The sequence below is a fragment of the Solanum verrucosum genome, unplaced genomic scaffold (genome assembly GCF_900185275.1).
Source record: "Solanum verrucosum unplaced genomic scaffold, falcon-dt-bn FXZP01000060.1, whole genome shotgun sequence".
In the NCBI taxonomy this organism is placed as follows: domain Eukaryota; kingdom Viridiplantae; phylum Streptophyta; class Magnoliopsida; order Solanales; family Solanaceae; genus Solanum; species Solanum verrucosum.
This window is the reverse complement of record NW_026020129.1, coordinates 5,211,742-5,231,568: the sequence shown is the minus strand read 5'-3', so window position 1 is coordinate 5,231,568 and position 19,827 is coordinate 5,211,742. Positions and strand designations below refer to the sequence as shown.

Sequence of the window (19,827 nt, the reverse complement as noted above, 5' to 3'; positions counted from 1 at the left end):
TAAACTAATTAATTAATTAAAATTTTAATCACCAAACATTTAACCCTAATCTTATGCCTTGTTTGCCTCTCCTAAATTTTCAACACACTCTTTGTAAAGTGGATAATATATTTTTTAAGAAATACTGTTACAAGTTATAACAAATTAAATTAAAAAAATTAAAGGTATTCAACTTAATTTTTAATTGGTATATGTTAATAAAATATAGATAAATGTAAAATAAATATTTTTCGGACGGAAAACTAACTATTTATTATTCCCAAATTCAATATTATTATTTGATTCTTGTAATCATGAGTTCTTTTCTTTAATATTATTCTTTAATTATAATAGTATTGTCCATTAATTTTTTAATTGATTAAATAATTACATAACGATAACGTTTCAGAATTTGGAGTGATAAGATGAATAACATCTTATCTTACGCAAAGATATGCCATCTTTGTCCCTTTTTTTGGGATTAATAAGTTGGCCTAAAATAGCTACCACTTAGTTAAATTTTTAAATCAGTGATAGATTTATTTACCCAATATTAGTTTTCTATGGTTCAACTTCTATATGGTCTTGATTTGGACACTTGAAGTAGAATAAAGCGGTAGTTAATGAAGTTTCTCATACACTTCAATTTGTATGTGTCATCCTTTCGCAGGGGCCATACTAATCTTCTCTGTATCATTCCAATTTTATCGGATATCCCCCAAGGGACAATTTCTCATACACTCTAGTTTCTTATATATATAAAAAAACTAATAGATTTTCTTATATATATAAAAATCTAATAGATTTTAAACTCAAACGGTGACACATTGAAATATGGTTTGAGAGTAAGTAATGGTCCTGATCAATTTCGATATACGTCTTATTTATAAATTATGATTTGCTTATTTGGCAGTATTATATAAGATTTGAAGATGTATTTTTAATAATTTTTATAAATTATGAAATTTCTATATGTATGATAAAAATTACAAGTTCAAACAAAATTTCAAAATTTAAAATCAATATAGTTTCAAATAAATCATATCCAAATATAACGCTAAATAAGATGATCACACGTTTCAATACACATGATCTCACCAAAAATAATTTTAGAAAAGGGAAAAGAACAACCTGTAAGCATATTGCAATGTTGGAGTCTTAACTCTTAAGTGGACTGAATTATGTTTTTTTGTTTGTTTAAGCCTTTACTAGGTCTAAAGTTGAATGTGAACAACTAGCCATATGAACCCATTATGGAACTAAAAAAAAGGTTCTGTCATAATAGGAGGCAAACTTAGGTTTCATGTATGATAGTAATTGATATCTATATTTTTTCAATTTTGGGCGTGCATATAAATAGGTATATAAAGTATCGAAACGTTTCAATAAGAGTGTTGACCATTTTTGTTACATAAAGAAATTAAAATTGATGAAGTTTTCTGATTCATTTGATATTGCCCTACTATTGAATCCTTTGACAATTACTACTTAAAATAATACATGAATTGTTTGTTGTCCCACCTGTCTGTATTATGAGTACTTCTGTTTCTCACTCATGTTGTTTTTATATTAATCGATGAAGTCAAACATGTCCAAATATTCCATGCTTTGACACACTCCCAAGACCTTCATAGATTTATTTAAGCAAAATTAGATATAGAGTTCATACATATATATAACAATAGTAATAGAAATAGAAGGAAAAGCTAGAATTATTTACAAACAAGTTCATCTACTCTTGGTTTGTGAGTTGTTCCTGTAGGTTACCTCAAAATGCTCACTTGAAAGATAGAGAATATTGTGATAGAGATGATGAATTTCCCTGGGATATCCAAAAAAAATAAAAATAAAAATCATCTACTCAACTTGGCCAGCTAACTCCTTTTATATAATATTATTATACCACCAGTATCATATATAATGATAAGAACGGCTATTTGTACACTTCGATAATTAGCAAGTTGTAGGTTTAACACATGTTTTTTAATTTTTTTATATTCGGTTCGTTAGTTAGAATTGTAAAAAATATTTTCTTTACGAAAATAAATTGCTTAAAAATGAAAAAAATGATTTCTTTTTAATAAAAGGAGGTAAAACTAATTTCACAATGATATTTCAAATTATTATGTCCTTTCTACACTTGAACATGGATTACTCAATCAAGCCAATGTAAGAAATGAAAAAAAAACGTGTTGTAGAAATTTTTTAAACTTGGATTTTTCTCTCTCTATATATTTGGTGATTAGTGGACTAGAAAATGAATTAATACAATGACATTCCTAACTGCCAATAGACAAGGTTTTTTTTCCCCCAATAGACAAGCTTCATCTTACATTTGACTAAGTTTTTGTATTATAATTGATATAGTTATTTTCGAATATTCTAAAGGTGCCTATTGCATTTGTCAATCTTCTTTTTTAAAAAATATTATTTTATTGTTTAATTTTGAAAATGGATTAAGTCAAAATGATTTCTCAAACATAAGTCAGGCAATTGTTTTTTCTTCCTTATGGAGGCCAAGTAATTTTTGACGGCTTTAATTGCTCATTCATACTAGATATATATTAAATATTTTTTTTCATTTTTCATTTCTTAAGAATTGTTCATACAAATAATAAATATTGATTATGAAATAGAAAATTAAATAAAGAGTACACACATAAATAGATGAAATCTTTATTGAAAATAATTAACATTATAAATAATTAAAGATAATAAATAAAAATATAATTGTCAAAAAATGTCCAGTAATTTTTATTTTATTTTTTACAACTTTCAAGTTTCATTTAATACTCTTGAGTTTTGAAGGTTAAACTTTCTATTTGTCGGTGTACATTCAAATAATAATTTTAATGTTTTAAAAAGTTCACCAAAGTTTAAACATACGACTTTAAAGGTGATTAATTTGATAATTGTTTTAAATATAAAAGAAGGATTTGTTTTCCTCTGCAAATTTATTTGTCTAATATTGATTTGACACATTATTTACAAAATAAATAATAAAACAATAACTTCACTATATAATCTTTTGAATTTAATGATTCTATACTTTGAAAATGATTATGATTAATAATAAAAATAAATTAAAATTAAATAATATATTATCTTTTAATTTAATTTTAAATTGAATAAAAAAATAAAATATTTATTTTTAATATAATAAACAAATAAAAATGAACGGAGAATGCATGATTTTCCTTATTCAAAACGATGAAATTCCATTCGAATTGGAGGCCAGTTGAATTAAAACGTGAAATCAAGGCCACTGATTAAGCATAAAGGGAAAAGTTAAAGAAAGGTATAATTAATCACCATTAAAAATTATGATGAAATGTATAAAATTTATCCACTTTTAATCAATCTTATACGTTTGAATGTATTATAGAATATGATTTTTTTGTCGAACTGATTCAGTAGAAAAAGCATAATGAAAAGAGGATACTCACCAAAATATTGTAAATGTTTTTAATTCTTTTGTGAAAACAATATATATAAATATTATTATTTTTTTAATGTAATTACTTAAATACACAATTTATTTTGTTATATTTTAAAAAAAATTCTATCATTTGAAAAAATTACAAAAATTTCTAATCTCCTATATTCTGATACATCACTTTACGTAATGTATCGGTTAGATACATCACTTTACACGATGTATCGGTCGAATGCATTACTTTACATGATGTATCAGTCGGATATATCATTTACACGATATATTAGGACGTATGCGATGTATCGAAACGTACGTTGAGTGGTGTATCCGAAACAAAGACACGATGTATGGGGAAGTTGAGGGATGTATTCGAAACCGAAATGCGATGCATCGAGACATTTTGAAATGTCTGGAGTCCACCAAATTTAAGGGATTTTGTAATTTAAAAAATAATAGAATAAAATGTAAAATTATCTCTTTAACACTTTGAGATTTGTGAGAAATTCCCATATTTTAAATTACTCATTCAATCAAAATACCTACAAAAATTGTCATTGACTAAAAATAAATAAATAATTTAATAGTGAATACTAGTAGAATCCGATACATTCTTGTCTTAGCAGTATTAATTATGAAATGGGCATTGTTTTCAATTTTTTAAAATTGCTTTGAATTGTTTTTCTTAAATCGTCTGATGAAAATAATCTGTCTTCAATATAAAAGTAAAACTCACGTACTATATGCTTTTTAATACTATTTCACTTGAAGATTTGGGACAGAGAATCCAAAATGTCAAATCGAAAATTGAAAAAAACTCATCTACTTTTGTTTTATCTTTTCTCCTCCTACTATCACTTTGTCTTATCCTTCATCTTCTCCACACTTTCTAACTTTTCCCTTCGGTTTTCCAAAGGACAAAGCCACATTTCCCATCATAATAATAGAAAGCAAAAAAAAGAATAAGTGATATTTTATGAAAAAATTAAACTCATATTTGGGATTTACATCAATCAAATAAATACATAAAAATTATTTCCTCCATTTAATTTATATGACTAAGATTCAGAATACGAGATTTAAATTAATTTTGTTAATTGTGAACTTAAACATATACTTTTCAAGTCCTTTATAATAAATTTACTTCCGCCGAAAGTTTTCAACATATTATTATTCATAATAGTTAACAATTTAAAACATTTGAAAAAAAATAATTGTGGATCAAAACAAATGTTATTAGACTCTAATTAAGATGAGAAAAAATTTAGACAAAAGGAGCCAGGAGGTGACTCAAATGATAAGCAACTTTCCGCCTCAAACTTTAAGAAAGTGGATTCGAGACTTCGAATTATCAAGAGGGCAAAATAAATAGAAGCTACAGTGGATTCGAGACTTCAAATTATCAAGAGAGCAAAAGTTTCACGTATAGTATTGTTAATTTAAAATTATTGTTTATTTTGATCATTAATTAAATTTAATTGTATCGTATCATTAAATTCATCATCAGGTATCAATAAAAGGTCTCATTGTGTATAGCGTCTGATTTGATGTGGTTGTTTCAATACCTTATTTATTTTTCTCATTTTGTTGTTATACTTTGTACTCGACTATTTTTTTTTTAAAGTTTATTGTTTAAATTTGTGTTATATATAATTTATCCAAACATTATATTCATCAAAATAATATAATATCATGTATAATATGATACAATACATTATAAAATAATAGATATAACCATTAAATTAGTATATTGATTTCAGATTAAACATTGAATATATTTATCCTTTTATAACAAAGGGTGCACGTGGGATCCCCTAGCTATCTGGCACGAGGCTTTGATTTTGGGTCAAATACCATTTCTTGAGCCCTTAAAACTCGGGGGTCCTCTCCCCACCTACCCCCTCCCTACATCTTATACTCTCTCTTACCGCGCGTGACTCATACTCTCTCTCAGATGTAGAATGGTGATGAGCTGATCCGTCGATTAACTCGGGGCATGGACCAATGTGGATTAGGGGGCCAGCCAAAGCTCGGGTTCTGAATACGCTCATAGAACATCGTTTCCTTGATTGTGCGCCTCTGTCATGCTTTGACATCTGCGCGCTCTGAACACTGGCTTGTGGGCTCGTTTTGAAATACGGACCAAGGAGATAAGTATATAATGGCAAGTAAATTTCTCTTAGGAAAATGTCCCGTTTAGGTAGAAAGCAAAGCAAAAGAGAGATAATTTTGTACATATTCTTTTTGCTTATGGCTAATAATAATGCTTCAATTAGCTAATTAAACATATTATTTGAAAAGAAACAAAAGAAAATAATACAACAATAATCAAATAATGTAGTGCCACTAAAATGTTTGAGGCCCCTTGACTTTTTTTGATTGATTTTGTCATTTTTGAAGATCCTCCCACCAACTCCCTCAATTTGTTCACGTCTCCATCACATCAACTAAATAAGGTAGATAAAGATGGGTGGGGGTGGGAGGAGTGGGAAATATTCATAGAAATTTTGTGATTAACTCTATGGTTATTGGACAGCGCTTCATAATGTCTTGGAGTCATTAATAGCTGATTAAAATTACGTATGAGAGGTCTAAAGCCTTAACTTTAATGACTTTGAATCAAAAGTCGTCTTCGAAAATGATTGTATGTAGGATGCAAACCATGGACAATGCAAAATTTAGGAACAAGTTTCCCTTACTTCATGGGCTCAAGGTCTTATTGATCAAAACTATCCCTATGGGCTATGGCTATTTTTTGGGTGATGATCATTACTTTTCTGGTTTCTTTAACATATTATTGATTCTTTTTAAGGAAGGAGTACGGAAATACTATTTCATTTTTTGATAATATACTCCAATGTTTTATCTTTGCGAAATCTAGGGGTGTGCAAATTTCGGTTTAATAGTAAATTGGGTGGGAAAAAAAATGTTATTAGTTTATTGAAATTGCATTTTGGTCTAACGATTTTAAAATATTGTCTTTTTATATTGACTTAATTATTGATTTGATTATCGATTTTTTGATTTTTTTAATGGTTTATTAAACTAACAACCCAACAAGGTCAGTTTAATAAAAAAATTCATCAACTATACATTAATTGTTTATTAATAGTTTCAACACTTCTATCCTAGTACATGTAACTATTTCAAAAAATTACACAAATCTCATAATGTTAAGAGCTAATTAAATCATATTTCTACTCTTTTTCGAATTACAAAAACCACATAAAATTTAAAAATTTAAGATACATCACTCAACGTCCTGATACATCGCGTCCCAATACATTTCCTTTGTTGATACAAGACGCACCTCTCCCGATACATTGCTCAATATCCCGACACATCGTGTCTCGATACATTATCTTTGTTGTTACAAGACACATCTATCACAGTATATCATGTAAGAGTGACGTATCCGAGAATAAGAGAGAGTGGGAAAATAGGAATTTTATAATTTTTTTAAGTAATAATTTTTTTTTAAAAAATGATAAAATAAGTTGTATATTTACGTAATTTTTCCAAAAATTAAATTTATGCATTTTGAATCTTACTTCAGCTATTTACCATCAGTTAATTCAATCAGGCTTCAGCCATTCATTTGTTTATTATGGTAAATAATCAAGTACTTGTTTCTTTTTACCTAGCTTTTAATTATTGTTTCACCTATATGGAGTATATTATTATTTGCGGTCAAATGCATCTTTTAGCTTCCATCTTCGTTAATTATTCGCAACTTGTATTCATAGGCATTATTTATTAGTGGTTAACTAATAAAAAAATATAAATTAAAATATTACTTCTTATTCATTATTTTAAAATCGTACTTTCTAAACGAATTGGATATTATAATCATGGGAGAAGATTTATACTATTAGGTTAAATAACCATAAGGTTCGAAGACATTCTTAAAGAATTGGATATTATGGATTAACGTACTAAAAGTACAACAATGTCATTATTAACTAAATTCTTTAAATTGTCTTATGTCAAACAAGCAAGACTTTGGTGCTTCAAAAACAATATAGTGAACGTCTTTTAATATGCACTTAATTAATTACAGTGTTGTTATATACAAAGCATATACATTAGAAAATACATACTAATTTTCATAGTTAAGAGATAAATTGTATTTTTAAAAAATGTAATAAATTCATTATTTCGGTAAAAATAACATATATTGGTAAAAAAAAACTAAAAAATTCTGCCTTTTTTTTTTTTAATAATAATTCTCCATTTAAATAGTTAGAAACAGCCAATATATATATAATGGTTTTCTATAGTAATAACTAATAAGCAATATGTCCTTTCTTTACTAACCATGATTAGGATGGTTAACTATAAGCTTAATATGTAAACTCGCAACTATTACTCTTTTGATGCGTATGCAAATCCCGTAACCAAAAAATATACAATAACATTCACAAAAGTTTGTGACTTCTCATTTAAGAAACTACCTATCCGATCAATTCAATTACCTTAGAGATTAAAAAAATAAAGAGTGAAAACGACTATTCTTGCTTTTCTTTCCAAGTGGTCACATGCAACATAAGAAAATGTGATGATTTGTCGTTACATACTTTTATTTAAGTACCAATAAACAACGATAAATGTATTGATAATCACCATTGATAACTTTATAAACATAATATTCTTAATAGCAACTTGTCGTATATTGGACTTTAAAGAAGTCATTAACCATCTGTAGTTTATGATTAACATCCGAAGGACCCACCAACTTTTACTATAAATTATTCTTAATTGAATATTAAGTTGTTAATCGAGTTAAGTAATAAAAAGTATCGTTTAAAAATCGATGTTTCAAAGAACATAATAAGTAAAAGGAAACGGATATGATACATGTCTTCTTCACATATTACTAATTTAAAACTAATTACCACACATCCCTCGCTTTAAATTATTACATAATTTTGATAAATTAATATAATTTCATATAAATATTTAGTACAAATAGATTTTTTCCTTCTTATTTTGGTATTCTCGAGGATAAGAGTTGGTTCAACAAAACAAAGAAAATGGATTAAGTTAGTAACCAACTTAAACTTGATCCTCTAAAAAATAGTTTTGATATTGTAGATGTTAAGATGTCCCACATCGATAGAGGGATGGAAATTTGATCTCCTTATATGAATTTGGACAAACCTCCCCTCATGAGCTAATTTCTAGGGTTGAGTTAGGCTCAAGTGTCATATCTTTACATGATATCAGAGTCAGGCCCATTCCAATTTGTTGTTCACCGATGATGGACCCCCATTTAGAAGTGTTCACGCTCCAGTTGAGGTCTGGGCGTGCAAGGGAATGTTAAGATGTCCCACATCGGTGGAGGGATGGAAAATTTGGTCTCCTAATATGGACTCGAACAAACCTCCCCTCATGAGCTAGCTTTTGGGGTTGAGTTACGCTCAAGTGTCATATCTTTACAGTAGATGACACTATAAAATAACTGAAACTAGCTATAAATTTTTTCACTAATTCGTTATTAAATTGTTTGTAACTGATCTAATGTTTTTTTATAATCCATCACTAAATAAAATTAGCAGTAAATTTTGTTATTTAGCTATAGAATATTATATCTTTTGCTAATTAATTTTTATTTTTAATAGTGTGATCTTAATGATTAACATTCTCAAATATGTATAGAGTTTATATAGTTTGATTCTCGACATAAAATTTTAGATTAATAACTCATTTCACAATAATTCTTTAATTATTCATTTCATAAAATAAAAAAAAAATCTAGGTTCACACAACCAAAAAAAAAAAAAGTAATGAACACACATACTTCAAGGTACCAAGATTTTGCAACCACATACTATTTTTTCTATAAACAAACGAGTAAACAACAATTAAAGACTCGAATATTTAAATAATTTCAATAACTCTAAGTACTTTTCTAATTAAAAAATGTCTAATCTATGTACATTTAACCTAGGATGATCTTTTATTTAGTCATATCATTTAATCATAAGCACTTTATACACATGAAACATAATTAATTAATACTATATTCCATTTCCTTTTGAAAAAATAAAATAAAAGAAGACTTACTCAGATCCATCGTTATTATTTATAATTCTGGCCATGTTCTTTTTGGAGTTTATTTATCAATTGATGTGGTTTTAATATTTCTTAAATGTCCTCTTTTCCCTATATACAACATATACAACGTCTACATTGTACCCAAAAAAAACAAGTGCAGTAAAATTATATTTTTTATAAAAGCCACAGAGTCAAAGTCAAATACTATAAAATTAAATTGATTTTATAGAAGTTGAAAATCTTGCACGCTATATTAGTTTATAAAAGAAAGTTTCAGTACAATATTGAACAAAAAGGCATCACAAGAAAGAAAAGTAAATTTAATTAATTATTTAATGTCTCTTTTTTTATTTGTCGTCCAATATCTTAACTCTAGAAATTTTGACTTGTGCAGATTTTTTTTAAAAATATTTTATTTTTTGAAGAAATGTGAAAAAAATCATACTAGATTATACCCTCCATCCTTATTTTAAACGGATATACTAGCACCATCTTAAAAGTCATTATTTAACTTTTCTCCGTAGATACATAAATTATATACCGGTTATACATAGTTACATAAATAATATACATGAATTATACCTATATTATATATTTATAAGCTATTTTTAGCTACAGTTAAATAAACGACTATTTAAATTAATTTTTTTAGATCCTTTTTCTTAAAAGGTACTGCTAAAAGGAAAATAAATTATGCAGATGCAATGATAATGAGGAATTCTCGTTATATTATGATAATCAATTAGTGGACTGAATTATTTCCTTCCAACTTTCTCATATATATTTATTTTTTTGAAAATGGAACATATAGTCACAAAATCACTCTAATCTATCTGTAAGTTAATTTAATTTAGGGAAAAGAGTCAGAAAAATACTCCAACTTTGGTCGAAATTGTTGTTACGATATCAAACTTTATGATGACCTTTTACCCCCTGCACGATTTAATAGTGTATTTTAAAGGTATATATGTGCCCACGTGGACACATTACTATTTATAATGATGCAATATTTTTTATGTCCACGTGGGCACATATATACTTTTAAAATACACTATTAAATAGTGCAGAGGGTAAAAGGTCCTTTCCAAAGTTCGGTATCGTAATAACAATTTCAATCAAAGTTCAGATATATTTCAAACATTTTTCCCTTTAATTTAAAGTTAATTATATCATTAGAGTTGTTTCGTACAAGTATATGAATTGTCTCCTAATCAATTAGCTACAAATTAATGGGAAAAAAAAGAATAAGCTATGCTAATGATGCTGTCTCAACTTCAAATTTGGTAATAAAAAAAAAAACATTTCAGAAAAATATTTTTGGTTTTGCCCTATAATCTGGTATGCCTTTTTTAAAAAATAAAATAAAATAATAATAATATATTTTTGCAGAAATCACTCAAGATATTTTGTAGTATTTGTGAGCTAAAAGAATAAGAATTAAAATGTAGTTTCCAATCCAAGGCCCGTGGCTCATATTGGGCCTGGGCTGAGCATAAATATTTGCCCAAAAACTAGGCCCAAAATTGCCAGTTTGTTCTTCGTCCCTCTCCTTCTTCTTTTTCTTCATTCTGCTTAGTCTTCTCTATTATTATATATATTTTAACATCGATGTATCGAAAATGTGAATAGTTTTAAGTGAATTATATATCAAATATTCGAAATATTGAGAGAATTTCATATATAGATTTATTTTTGTGTTTAGAGGTAATTTTGAGTTGATCGAGATTGAATAGTTCGTCTATACTTCGTGTGTAGTTAGTGTATGATTCATGTATAGTTAAGCGATATTTTAGATTTTTGAGTGTATTATAATGTATAGTTCGTAGGCATTTGAACGTGCGATATGAAATCATGAGATGAAATTCGAGTTTGGACATGCGATTTCACGCTGATTTCATATCATGAGATGAAATTCCGAATTCTCCAAAAACCATGATTTAGGATTTTTCAAATTCGAAAACTTACCACAAGTTTATATTTGATAAAAACAACCCTGCATAAATATCTACTAACCATTTAATTCATATGTAAATCAAATTTATAATTCATATCATTACCTTTTAAACTATTTAAGCCTCATAGAATGATTATTTTCACAAACATAGGACATATTATTACTTCAAATCAATTTCTACTTTACCATTTATATTTATCAAGTTCATTATTTTTAATCAAATATATTTACCAACCAAATTGACTAACAAATGGCTTAAAGTAACAATGTTGGTTCATCTTCTCAGTCATACGAACGAGAAATGCAAGTTCAAAGTGAGAAGATTGTTCGTACTATGTGGGTGGAATTATATTAAAGACTAATACACCACACCTTATGTTTAATTTAATTCTTTTGTTGAATTAAAGCTTGATAAAAAAAATATTGCACTTTTTAAGAATATCTTTGTGATAGTGTATTATGTGATTTTGATAAACTTGTGCTTATTTGGTAAGATTGTATAAAGAATTTAGACAATTTTAATACTTTTATAACTTATGGGTTTTTTATGTTTATGAGAAAACACGTAACATAAAAAGTTCAAATTGCATGTCTAAACAAACCTTCAACTTCATCTCATGATTTCATATTGTGATTCAAAATCATGATTTAATTTTGCACGGCCAAATGGGCCCTTAGCGTGTAGCTCATGTATAGATAAGATATATTGTATAGTCAGTATATACTTTCTATGACCTTTAACAAGCTATATTGTATAGTCAATGCATTTTTTTATGATTTTTTATGTAAATAAATATGACTATATTTATTGTAAATTAATTATTTTATTGCATATATTTGAAACTAGCCCCAACAACTACTGAATAAGTTTGGGATTCTTACTTAACTGTACGGGTAACAAAAAGTTCTTCAACAAAAAAAAGGTCATATGTAAAAATAAAATGTAACGATATTGTGTGTGTATATATATATATAACTATGTATCGGAGATGCATATATATTCATCTACCTTGTTTATACAAAGTAACTTATACTTTGCAGGCTGACTTTATTTTTAAAATCCCAACAAACTTAGATCTCCTTTAAACAACTCTAAATTTTAGATACGAGTTCCTTTAAACAATACTAGATATGACTTTATTTCCTTTTGTTTTTCTCCCTCCACCCACACTCTGATTTAATGTGTGTGTCTATATATATATAATTTGGGACTGTTTAGAGGAGATTTAAGTTGGTAAGGATTGAAAAAAATCAACTGATTGAGGAAGATGAATTATTGCAATGTATAAACAATATTTATGGATCTATATACATCTCTAATACATAATTATACATTATATATACAAAAATATATATTATTGATACATAGTTTACTCAATATCTTCTTTATGTAAGAAATGTGCTATTTTATCAGCTATAACTTGTTATTAGAGTTAGTTGAACTAAACGAATATCTTTAATTAATGCCGAACGGCTACATATGTGGAGGAATTGACACAGAAGTAAAAAGTTGTATACAATTAGCAACTTTTAACCCAATAATTTTCCCCTTGTAATAATACATTAATCGACACAAAGTAATGTATTGGGCTTCAACTAAAGCCCAAACCAAATGACTTATTATGTATATGGTAAACAATACAAATTTCACTACTTTAGTAGCTAATTATTTTTCTTTTTGTGAGTTTGTTATATTGTGAGAATACTATCATAATTCGCACCTCAGATACATATTGTACATGGACATGTTAATCAGTTACATGTATACTTAAGTGTATTTAAATAAGAAATGTAACTAAAATGCATAGTTTAAGGAGGAAATCACATGTGAAACAACTTTGGAGTATCTCACGATATCTCATATAATGAATCATGTATTTGGGATACATGTACAATTTATCAGATACAACTTATACATACTTGAGTATATGTATAATTACAGATACATATAATAAAAAATACACAATCAAAGTTATTGTTTGCCCTATTCATAAACTCTTAACCTATACATGTGTATACCTTGCAAATACATAAAAATTTACATCAAATACACCGGTAAAATCATATGTATTGCTTGGATTACACAAGTTCATTGCTTGATTTTCGATTTAATCTTTTATGGCTTCACGAAGAAGATCGTGGGGGAGAAGGAAGAGATAGATCAGAGAGATCCATATGGGATGAGAGATTGAAGGAGAAAGAGTGTGTTGATTATGATTGAAGATGTGAATTGAGGCATAAATTATACACAATTGCTCTAGGTTATTTTTTTAGGATACAATAGAAATTTTTTAAATAGTGGAATTTTAGGTAATTATATGAAAGTATAGATAGAGTTAGTATATACATGGTATAGATGTATGTCTAATTAGTAGCTTTTCCGGTGTATATTACCAATAATATATTTTTTATTTTCCACCCGATTTCAATATCCACATTGAAGCAGTGGCTTAGCCAGAATTTTTACGAAGGGTGTCCAAACATTGAGTAAGTAATTATTCCTTTTTTACAAATGAGTACACCAATTTTTTTAAAATTAAAATGTATAATACTTAGCTCTAATGAGTTCATATTTAATTTAATATGAAGCGAATGAACGACGCAAAAAAAGAGAAAGAGGGAAGAAAGTTTATCCCAGAAAGAAACCACTGTTAGTCTTTAATATTATAATAGTATCTGGCGACAACGATAATAACAAAGAGATACAAAGAAGGTAGAGCAAAATCAAACGAGATTTAAAAATAAAATTAAAAATAGTGGAACATTTTTGCTTTTTGATTTTGGTAGAGTTGTAATTTTTTTGTAAGTTTTACCTACAAAATTTAATGTAAAGTCAAAAAAGAAAGTCAAAAAGATACCCCGGGGAAGAATTTAATTTGCTATTGATACTTTTTTATAAAAAAAAAAAAGTTTATGAGAAAATTAAATCTCTTGATCACTTACTAATTGCATAAAAGAAAATAATTATGATCTCTTATGTGTAAAAATAAAAATATCATATAAAAAGATCATAAAAATATGTAAGAATTGTTAATAAATAAAATAACAATTGTTAATAAATAATATCAAATTTCATAGAAAACTTGAGTGAGTGACGTGGAATCGATCCTGCAAACTCGCACACAGGCAGACAAATTTCGCTAAGCGATTTCACCCACTGAGCTACACCACAATCTTGATTTCTGAGTGTCCAAAATATTAAATATACTCTTATTACATAGAATTTTACCTATATATACCGTGTAATTTTCCGACGAAAAGTGTCCAATTGGACACCCTTGACACATTGTAGCTCTGCCCCTGCATTGAAGTCTAAGTAGTTCGAATTCGCATCAAATAAGGCCTCATTTAGCGCTCATTAGAAATTCAGGAGGGGGATATTACATAGCTCAATTTTAAAATATGCCAAATTAGACAAATCAAAATAGACTAAACCAATAAATAAGTGGGTCACATGTTTCGAATTAATTTTGCTACCCCTAGATTTACATATTAATCCAGTCTATTAGGGAGCTATTACCATTGGAATTTTGAAGAATAAATAATTCATGATTCCATAGTTGAATCGATAATATCAAGATCCAACTAATTGTGTCTATCATATATTCATGTTAACTTCGTTATACTTACTTACATATGTATTACTATTGCTTATTGCTATTCTAAATGCATTGAACAAATTTTATCGATATGATATATCATTTTCAAAAAATAATTATTTTACACTAAAAAATATTCGGTAGTTTATTTTATAGATATTTTAATTGAGTTAGTGAGAAAAAAATATTGAGTGACTATTCTCAATATTTCAATGGAATCTGTTTCACATCCTGCGTTTTCACAGTAAGTTGATTCAATGGAAATTGGGTGAAAAAAATATATTTTATAGCATAAATTTCTCATAGATTCGTGATGAAAAAAAGTTCTAATAGTGTACAAATTTGACTTTTGTTAAAATTAATTATAAAAGCAATCACAATTTATATAGTATTGATAACGAAACTTTGGTACTTACTAGAAACTAAAGGCTAAAAAGGAAAGTACGTATTTATGTCGAAGTAAGTACAATAAATTACACATTAAAATTTGTTTAAGTCGAGGATTGTGCATATATAAAATATCTTGTTTTCGAAAAAAATAAAATAAATTGGTACTACACAACAACCAGTACGTGATGATAATTGATTAAAAATAATACAGTAATATATTTTACTAGGTAGCTAGCTGCAACCTAGGAACCTGGCAGCATGTTGAAACGATGTAAACAAGGTATCTAAGTAAGATTATTGGAGTATTATTTAGTAATTTATTTCTCCTAGGCCAAACACAAGATGTAAATATCTATGAAATTTCATCAATTAAGACAGCGATTAATTTAATCTCGTATATTATCTTCTTCTTTTTTTCATTTCATCGAAGTGGACAGCTAATTAAGTACGGATTATTTTTCCATTTTTTAATTGCTAGTACAAACATTTTAAGGATACTGTAATTTACAAATAATGTTATTTATACAATATGGACAATTGGGAAGCAAACAACATAAGGGATAAAATAAGAAAGAAAAAGTTTATGATATAATTGTAGTACTTAACTATAAAGTTGTTAACACATCCATCTTTCAGATTTGTATAAAGAAAATTTTGCTTCAGTATAATAATTAGATAAGATTTGTGTGATGAGCTCGATTGAAACATGTATAAGAGGTCAATTTTGAATATGAGATCTCTCATTTAGAAGATTATATGTTCAATCAACTCGATCACACTTACGAATGTCAAACATCCGAATTAAGTTTGATAATTTTGAGTATTTGACACACGGATGAATTGATTGATGACAGTTTTGTATTTACTTAGGTCCTTGGTAAGAAAAATTGAAGCAAAATATATGAAAAGAATAAAACATGACACTAAAGAATGGCTGTTTTAAATACGTACATGTAACACGATAATATCAAAGCTGGTAATTTACTAGTAACGATCGATTTGATACCATTTCAAATCCAAAAGACATAAAATGTGAATTTATTAATTACTTATTGCTACTTAATCCCTTTCGGTTCTTTTAATTTATCAATTTAATCAGAAAATTAAATTTAAAATACTTTTGATTTTAGAAAACTAGAAATTGTACCACAGAGGATGGTAGTTTGATGGATGACATCCATCATACTTAGACTAAGGTTTTAGGTTCGAATCATGAGAAATGTTGGTTAATGTAATTAAACATCTTGCTTATGGCGAGGCCCAGGTGATGGTCAGGGATGATTCGGGTTAAAATTATGGCTGAACATGACATTTGTTTGATGAATTTAATTAAGAATAAAGTTGTGTCTTTGTTATATCAATTATAGCTTTTGGTATGATGGTATAAACATTTTATCCTGATAAGTGATATCAGAGCCATGATCGTGAGTTCAATTCCCATGAATAACATGTTGTATGTAGCTTGTGTTGATAGAGGAATTGTTGGATGACACTAACATTCTGCCTATGGCAAGGTCCATGATAAACATTTTGTCCGTTTTCGCCCAATATATATATAATTCATAGATTTGTCATTTAATTTGTATATAGTCATATCAAGTTTAAAAATGTGTATATTGGCTTGTCACTCCCTCTTCCTTTTCGATGTGAGATTCGCCAAGGTATAACGTACATTACGATATAGACACAATATATCTGCTAGACTATTTTTTAAAAAAATTATTCAGATCTTAGTCTTATCCTATCATGTCCAAAAAATAAATCATTTGATGGCCCTAATTTTTGCACGTAACACCTACTGAAGTTCCTCAAACATCTGATATTTATTTTGAACTTTAAATCAAAAGGAATAAACCTCAACGAGACATCTTTCTCTGCTTTAATTAATAACATGAGCGATCGACACCATATATTAAATGTTATTAAATGTAATATAATTCATATTTCTAACTTTACCAGTAAATAACATTTTCATAAGAATGTACAAGTGGAACAAGAGAAGGAAGCATTTATTTTTTAATTTTTTTGGGGGGGTGTCTGTCTTTATTTGACAATGAAATTGACAAATATGTATTTAAATATAATTGGTTCGTGCAAAATGAGATATTAATGACAGTTAAATGGCAGTAGACAAATAAAGCAAAGTGAGTTGTTTCTCAAACAAGCCCTATGTATCTTGTCCTAAAAATTTAGACCAGGTCACATCATAAAATGTGTAAAGATTTCATTCCATGACAAAGACTTAATTACAATTTAATTAACATCATTTCGGTTAATCCAATAAATTCCTTTAATTTCCTCCTGGTCAAAATCAATAGCTAGCACATGAGTCAAGAGTCAAGTAAATTATTCGGGGCGGATCTAGAAAGCTGCTTATGATTTCATAGCTTTTCGTTCAAACTCGTTATATATTTTAAAGAATTTTACTAAATATCTATTAACTTGAAGTCGTTATGGAAATCTGTACATTTCAAATTTTGAATCCGTCTCTTATAAGTGCATATATACATAGTTTGTTTGGATGTTCATATTGTTATCACCTTCCATTCTTTTATTGTTTAGTGTGAACTTATCCCTTCCAGAAGCAGAGAATAAATGATAAAAAATGAAGGACGTTAAAGACCAAGTATTCTACAAATTAAAGATTAGAGTAACTAATTATTAATTAATCAAGTGCAAAAATTTATTAAATCTTCTAATCTTTGTCTTGATTACTAAATTCCAACTATGTACTTAGAAACATTGTAGATATCTTCAGTGTAGCTAGGGTTTTTAATTTGTCTCTATTTTACCTCACTCATAAGCCCATCCTCTATTTAACCCTTTTCATCATTTCTTCCACATCATAACTCTTATCACCCTATATATAAAAATACTATTTGTGTATTATGGCTGCTGAACTTGGGATTCTGTCTTCAACTCAACTCCAAAAATTGGCTCAATCCCAAGAACAACATAACCAACAACAATTGTCATCGCCCCAACCACTATTGAATCCTGTCTCTGTCACTGACTGTTGGATGTGGAACGCTAAGCAAGTAATTCAGGATGACGATGATTCATGGGAAGTTAGAGCATTTGAGGAAGACACAGGCAATGCCATGGGCACCACTTGGCCACCAAGGTCATATACTTGCACCTTTTGTCGGAGAGAATTCCGGTCAGCTCAAGCCCTAGGTGGACACATGAATGTTCATCGTCGCGACCGTGCTAGGCTCCACCAAGCTCCACCACAATATGCTTCAAATAGCATCCACAACCACAACCACATTTCTTCACAAAATTCTAATTCCACCCTCCTAATTCCAACTCAAGAATTTGTCACAAATGGTGGACTTTGTCTTTTATACTCCTTGCCTAACCCTAGTAACACTCATATCTTCAATAACCCCACATCAAGAAAATCTTGTACTATGAATAACAATTCATCATCTTCTACTCTTAATCTCTCAATCTCACCATATCCAACAAATAACAATTTGATGTCTCCAAATACTCCATACCCTCCTCCTACATCTCTAAACTTCCCAATAAATAAGCCTAATCCAAGCATCAACACATCATCTAACACTAGTAATGATGATGACAATAATAACAACCATGATTATGGTTGCAACAAGAGGGATTCACTCATTGAAGATGAACTTGATCTCGAGCTTCGACTAGGATGGAGATCATCATCATCAACAACAACAACATCTTCACCATGAACACACAAGTCGAATATCGATCATATACAACATGTTGTGGTTAATTAATTAATTTCCCTAGACTCAAATTTCCTTTTTATATATATGGATTGATTAATTTGTTTTGTGTGAATTGCAATATATATATATATATATACTCCATTAATTGAAGCAAATTGAGTGAATAGGCCAGAAGAAATAGAAGAAAAGAGCAAGTTGTAAATTTAAGAGAAATGAAGGGTTAAATGTGATAATAATAAAAAGTAATTTGGCTAGGGTTGGAGTGCGAGCTAGACTGTAAAAAAGAGCTTTGCAGTGCAGTGTCATTTTCTAGTTTGCTCATTTCTAAAGACAACATATATTTCCGTGGGGATTATTATATCTGTCATGTTACCACTCTTTATTGCTGCATTTATGTTGTCTCTCATCAATATATACTCACTCCGTCCTATTTTAACTATCGTTTTAAATTTTATTTTACGCCCATTAACATAAACAATAAACTTTGTTTCAAAATAGATGATGCTTTTAAGTTGAGCACACTCCTTAAGCAAACTACTCATTCTTAAAATGTAAGATGTATGTTTTGTTTGTGCTAACTTACCTTTAATAAATACGTACCTTTTTAAAAAATGTAATTTACTCTTTAACCGTTTTTTATTATGTAAATAAAGGCAGGTAAAATTAGAAAAACATCATTGATTTTTTCTTGATTATATAAAACAC

At 28.1% G+C, this 19,827-nt stretch overlaps 1 protein-coding gene and 1 non-coding gene across 2 annotated transcripts; one reads left to right on the top strand and one right to left on the bottom strand.

Annotated features, from left to right (window-relative positions):
- Positions 1-605: 605 nt before the first annotated feature.
- On the bottom strand, positions 606-706 carry LOC125827224 (U6 spliceosomal RNA). The gene has a single exon (XR_007442975.1). It is a non-coding gene; the product is annotated as a U6 spliceosomal RNA (small nuclear RNA).
- A 17,594-nt stretch (positions 707-18,300) lies between these two features.
- Positions 18,301-19,122, top strand: LOC125826939 (zinc finger protein 10-like). Its single transcript, XM_049506290.1, has one exon. The coding sequence runs from the start codon at positions 18,301-18,303 to the stop codon at positions 19,120-19,122; it is 822 nt and encodes a 273-aa protein (XP_049362247.1).
- The last annotated feature ends 705 nt before the right edge of the window (positions 19,123-19,827 follow it).